This window comes from Zerene cesonia, chromosome 3, assembly GCF_012273895.1.
Source record: "Zerene cesonia ecotype Mississippi chromosome 3, Zerene_cesonia_1.1, whole genome shotgun sequence".
Taxonomy (NCBI): Eukaryota; Metazoa; Arthropoda; class Insecta; order Lepidoptera; family Pieridae; genus Zerene; species Zerene cesonia.
This window is the reverse complement of record NC_052104.1, coordinates 8,595,778-8,602,468: the sequence shown is the minus strand read 5'-3', so window position 1 is coordinate 8,602,468 and position 6,691 is coordinate 8,595,778. Positions and strand designations below refer to the sequence as shown.

General features: G+C 32.1%; 1 protein-coding gene across 1 annotated transcript in view; it reads right to left on the bottom strand.

Moving 5' to 3' along the window:
• LOC119836577 (synaptic vesicle glycoprotein 2B-like) overlaps positions 1 to 6,046 on the bottom strand; it is a 21,863-nt gene extending 15,817 nt beyond the window's left edge. Inside the window, exons 1-2 of the mRNA XM_038361962.1 lie at positions 5,912 to 6,046; positions 4,333 to 4,407 (exon numbers count right to left, since the gene is read on the bottom strand). Of these exons, the coding sequence (XP_038217890.1) occupies positions 4,333 to 4,407; positions 5,912 to 5,945 (109 nt within the window). The 5' untranslated portion in view covers positions 5,946 to 6,046. The remainder of the gene's footprint in view (positions 1 to 4,332; positions 4,408 to 5,911) is intronic.
• Positions 6,047 to 6,691: the final 645 nt, after the last annotated feature.

The following is a 6,691-nucleotide window of genomic DNA, read 5'->3' as shown; positions in this document are numbered from 1 at the left end:
AGAAAAACGGGTGTGAGTTACATACATACATACATACAAACATACAAGTGAAGCTAATAAAAGCGTGTTAAAAATCACGTAAAATGTGTATTTTTGAATAATATAGATATTTCAGAAATTACATTAGTGGAGTGAGTTGAGTTCCATAGAGTACAAATATTTTACGTTTCCTGTTTTTTTAAAGGAAGTTTTTAAATTTTTGTACTTATTTATCTCCATTATAGTATTAATACATGGAACTTTACGTGCGAACGATTTCTAAGAGTTTGAGATATGGATACACAGTAAATACTAATTTTATATATCTTTTTTTTCGTTCAACATATTGCATCCGTGAAATAAGCTGCATTTGCGGCAAAAAAACAAAGCTTTCAAATGCATCACCATTTTTAAGCTCTTGTTTCGCTTGTATACAAAAAAAATTATTGATAAAACTTTCATAGAACACGACGTCACATTACTCTTTTCTGTTAAAAAAAATCATCAAGTTCTTCGGGAGGAGGTACAAGGTAGTAATTAAAGTAAAAGGTCAGTAATTTTCTATCAAATATAAAACTCTTTGAAATTAAATACTTTTAAACGGATTTTAAACGCGATTTATTCATTATATTATTAACCCGATGCTTGGAAACTTTACACTGGTTACGGGGAGACACGGTTTTAACGGTTTAAAATCCGTTTAAAAGTCTTTAATTTCAAAAAGTATATATATATATATATATATATATATATATATATATATATATATATATATATATATATATATATATAATACTCGCGTAAAATCAGACACAAGAAAATACTAAACACAAAACTTTTTCAGTAGGTATAATAAAGAACTCTAGACTTCTAGCTTCTGCTAGCACAATATTTAATTTACTCGCGATTTTTTCTTTTTCCGAGTCGTATTTACAGGACTACCGTTTCAATTCACCGTACAGAGATGGATCTAGATTTCTGTTAAGTCTTGTTAATATCCGTTTCACCTGATCAATTACAATGAGCAACTTGATTAATTAACTAGCGGTCTGCCCCGACTTCGCTCGTGGTACCTTTGGCACTCAGTGAAGATACAGCTTTCTAAATGAAATTATATGAAACTATAAAGTTTTTATGTTAGTTTGGGCGTATCAATGAAACTGCGAACTAAAATTTGCATTGATTATCAAACTGTCAAGGAAGCCCAAATTAATGCAAGTGAATCCGCGTAGCACAGCGAGTATTAATAAACGTAATAACATTTTTATAAAATTACATTTAATAGATACATAATTTACTTTCTCATTATATAAAAAACCGGACAATTGATAAGGTATCTAGCAAATCTAGCATTTATCTATGTCGCTTGGTCGCAGGCCTATTGACGTCATAGGTACGTGCTTCGCCGTAAAGAATAACGTAAACAATGAATTATCAAGCCTACTCGAATTCCTAACTTGTGTTCTAGATATTATGTCAGATTGCCCGTGTATGGTTGTGTCAAAAATCGGTTAAGTGCGAGTCGGACACTAAGGGTTTCGTACAAATATGATAAGGAGAAACTGCAGAAGAAATTGATCACCCATCCAATTTATGACCGTGCCAACCGTTGCATAACATCGATTTTTTTATTCACTGTTCCAGCGGCAACAGATATACAAGAGATCTGATAATTTTAATTATCTAACTATCACATACAGACAGACAGACAGACGGACAGCGAAGTTTCAGTAACTGGGTTCTACCATAAGGTTTTACCATCATTTGTGTGACGTAAATTTAAGTATGACGTCGAATAAAGGAATATACTTAATAGCTTTAACAATGGTTACTTTAGTTAATATAACAGTTGTTTATATTTAAAAAAAACTTAAGTTTATAAATCGCTCTTCAGTGAAAGGTTATATCAACCTATTTTTCAAAAAAATATGTCAATTTGAAAAAAGAATACAATAATTTTTCAAGATTATGAAAATATTATCTAAATCGTTAGTCATATATATACAGTCATATTAATCACTACATAGTATAAAACAAAAGCATTTTTCGCCGTCTGTGTGTCTGTATGCATATCTTTAAAATTACACAACAGATTTTGATGGTTTTTTTTTTAAATATAGAGTGATTCAAGAGTAAGGTTTAATCGTATAATAACATGGAAAAGAAGGGGGGCTTTTACTCCGAATTTAACGCGTGCGAAGCCGCAAGCACGCTAGTTTTTGTATAAACCAATTTAAATAAATATTTTCTTCTCAAAAATGTAAAACTATAACATAGCGCTAATATATTGTCAAAAGCCGTTATTTGTCAAAAAACATTGATGTCAATTTATTACATCAGAAACCCGTTTAAGTCTCAACTCAGGTACAGCTTGAATCACTCCGGTTTGCTCGTTTTGGCGTGTCACTACTGGTTTGATGTCGGACACGTCAATAAGACATATGATACAAATAATGTAATTTATATTAAAACAAGTACCCTACAGTGGTTATTGCCCGCGGCTTCGCCTGCGAAGTCTAAAGAATATTCTCATAAGACCGAAATAAATATATAACCGCGTCAAAAAGCTTATCAGTCTCTTTACTACCTCCCCCTACCTACTCCTACTACCTAATTCGGACCGCATCATTCTGTTACAGAGTTTAAGAGTGATAAATATATAAACAAATACGATCGCATTCTAAGGATAACGTCATATAGAAAAAAGAAAGAAGAAATCTTGGTGCAAATAATGAATTTAACAAAAGTCTATCAGAACTAGACCAAATTTAAATAGGACCACAACCTGCATATACTTTACGTAAACAAAGATTATATTCTCATTGCGATTTATTCATTTTATATGTAATTAATTTAATTTCTAAAGGCGCGCCCAGCGCCTGTGCCGCGCCTATGATTGTTGAAAACAATGTACATATTGAGAAAAATTAAGACGTTATTTTTTCCTTTACGCTACCAGGTAGAACTAACAAATTAAGTTCAAATCTTGCTTAAAGTATGGTAATAGCTATGATTAGCTAGCTTTCCGTCCGTGGTGTCGCCTGCGGGGTCAAGGAAAATCCTAGGTGCATAACATACAACATAAATCTCTGAAATTTTCAACTGTCCAGCTATAACTAATCAATTACTAATCAAATATTTACAAGATACCGATTGCAATGACCTCCTGATACGTAGATAGTTGGACAACTGGAATAACATATAGGCAACTTTTTATCCCGATATTCCTACAGGATACGGACTTAAGCGGGTGAAACCGCGGGGCACAGCTAGTTAAAGATAATTGTCAAATTGAAATAATACCAATTCTTATTATAGGAACCACATATTATACAGACGCATTGCAATCTTAACAGTATTTAAAACAATAAACTCCTGTCCCGCCGGCATTTTTTATTAGGAATTTTCTTATGATAAATGACTGTACAATGACTGTACGGAGATATTTGTTGCATCAGAAATCTCGTTTACAGTGAAGGTATTACGAAATTCACATAACTTTTGCTCTTAACAACATAGTAATTTTTGCATTTCCCGTAGCTTAACGTTGAGGTGAAACCATGTTATTTCACCGACATTAGAATGAAATATAGATCTTAAAATGACGTGTAACTCATTTTTTCCATTTTTGTAGGCCAGACAGAGGATTTATTTACCCTTAGAGGGATGTAAAGGTCCTATTGTTACCTTGAATACATCTAAAAGGTAAATAAGAAAAAAAGTAAGAAATATGTCAAAGATTTTTTAAAATCCGTCTAGTAGTTCGTGAAAGTAACGTATTCAAACAAAAAAAACGTACTCTTCAACTTCATTATTAGACTAAATAACTAATATTTACATTTTTTTATATATATTGCTATCTAATACCCTGCCAGAGTAAACTGTTCCAGTATTTTTATTAAAAATTAATCTTTAGAGCATTTTTTCTTTTTTTTTATGTCATAGCGGGCAACTGAGCTGGTGGTTCGCCTGATGGTAAACGATCACCACCGCCCATGGACATTCGCAGAAGCTCAGACCTCTGAGAGTGCGCTGCCCGCTTTTAAGGGATAAGGGATAAGGAAAGGATTGATGAATGGAAAAAAGGAATGGACTGGGAAGTGCTAGGAGAAGGAAATAGGCCTCCGGCTCCCCCACTCACCGTACGAAAGCTATTAAATCACGCCGGTTTTCTGTGGGGGGTTTGGTATTTCCCCGGTGCGAGCTGGCCCAATTCGTGTCGAAGCGTGCTCTACTCCCACAATTAAAATAAATTTTCTCCAACGAGTAACGAAATATCCCCCACGCTTGCCACATAAGAAATCAATAATGATATTTAATAATAGTGCATTATGTTGCTACATTTACACATACCGGCTGCATCTAACGCAGTTTCGTAATCAGCTATTTCTGCAGCATCTTGTGCTTCTCCATTCACTCTGTGGGAGTCTGTAACAATAACATAAATGCGTAAAATTATAAATAGGATCATCCAACAAGCAGCTTGAGCCTAAATCGTACTATGCCTAATTCTTGGTTTCTGTATCAGTAAACGAGTTTGTTTTTAGTTTGCTTCTAGTTGCAAATTAAAACCAATCTAGTGTATATAATCCAGGCTTTATTTCTGTTTCTTTATGTCGTAGTGGACAAAGGAGCTGACCAACCAGCTCCTGTTGGTAAGCCCTACCAGAGCCCGTGAACATTTTCTGAGACGTGAATTAAAATGTAAAAACATACATATTAATGTTTAGTTACTATTCATAAAAAACGTAATAACTATTGTGTTTCTTTAAAAATATTTCTGTTTGTGTGTGATTTATATCTTTGGCTGGAGAAAATCGCAAACATATAAAATTACGTAGGCAAAATGGAGAATGAAAAATTTAATTTTTTGAAAAATAACATGAGTTCGAATTGACACTATTACAACACTTTAATCAATTTATCTAAAAACAATTGCTATAACAATTAGCTAATATTATCACAAATAAAACTGACGAAATATAAATATCCACACGATTACGCATTACGTATAGGTTTACAAACTTCGTGGTTTTATCGGCAGTGTTGGATTGGTGATAAAATTGTTTTACGTTCTGAAATTTTAATTACAGATGAAAAAATCGTAATAAATATATAAGTAGTGGTCATTGTTATATAACTCCATAAATTTTTGGAAGTTTATTCGGGGTATTTGTAAAATTAAATATATTTATTTTTTACGTAACACATTTTCGTATAAAACTATTAGATTTCTTCTCATGTATTTAAACTGTTTATTTTTAAGTGTAATTTTGCTTTCGTAGCAGTTCCGAAAATAAGGAAAGGATTTGCGATATAAATAAGATTCATACGATTTTCATAACTGATGTTAAATATAAAAAATTTATTAAAAAATTCATCGATCACTTTTAATTTATATTTGATAAGAATATAAGGTTTTATGTGAAATGAGTTGGTTTGTTTTATGTTTAACTCAAAATATTACTAACAAGTAATTGATATAAAGATTATTTGAGAAAAATATACTGTTAATTATTTATGTTCTGGATCATAAATTATGAATATCACATATTAAAGACAACTCAGAATACTATTCAGATACAGACAGATTTAAACGAAACCGAAAAACTCTTGATTTGATCTTAACTTCGGCGCATAAATTCCGACTTTCCGATCGACGAATTTCCGAATTATTTTTTCTTCTCTTAATCCATTCTTGGTTTCATTTAATACCAAATAAAGAAGTCTTTTAATTATTAATTAAATTTCATAAATCTTGCTAATCTCTTTGGGGTTGACCAATAGCGTAAAATTTAATAAGAATTCCTATCGTACTGGAAATATGTTCTATTTCATAATTAAGATTTTACGATAATTTTGTACGTATATAATTAACAATGACAACATTGGCAAAAAAAAGTATAATGTCAAATTTTTCGTAAAAACTTACGGCTGTCAACTTTTGGCGCTATTTTGCACACCATTATGTCACTGGTACAGATAATTAATCACAGACAACATTTACTTTTTTTCAGCCCTCGCGAGGCTACTGCCGCGAGCTGCGTTCAGTAATGCACTGACCGACCGTGGCATTGTTGTGTTTATCAGATAGGCACCTGAAGAATGGAGAAAGGCGCTGATCAGGGGGGAATATTGACCCTTTAGGATATACGACCTGTAACCTCTTTGATGAAAAAGTTATTCTTAATACGAGGCCGAGTGAATTTTCATGGGTTGGAATATTTTCAATAAGTTAATTTAAATAAACTTCGCGAAAGGATGATGTTTTTAGAAACATACAGTAAATTTGTTGGTAATAAAAAATCAAATTGTAAACGAAAACGTAAATAAAAATTATTTGTTTTATCTACTAATCATTTACTGTTTATTTATAAACTTCTAGCAAATCGTATTTTCCTTTATGGTAAACGGTAACTGGCACAAAGGGCCGCTGGCTCCCCATGACCAATACAAGCAAAGCAAGGGTGGGCCCTTAGTATTACATGACACTGTCATAATTTAGAGGAAAAATATCTAGAGTATTTTTATACTCATGTCAGAAAAATTGCAAAAATTTTAATGATCGGAATAGTCAGTTCTATTGTACGAGATATATTATCAATTCTTTGAAGCTATTACATTACGTATCTTCTAAGCATATACCTAGTCTTGCCATAAATATTGTAATAAAGAAAAAAGAAAATTGTTAACTGCAAATAACATTTATTAC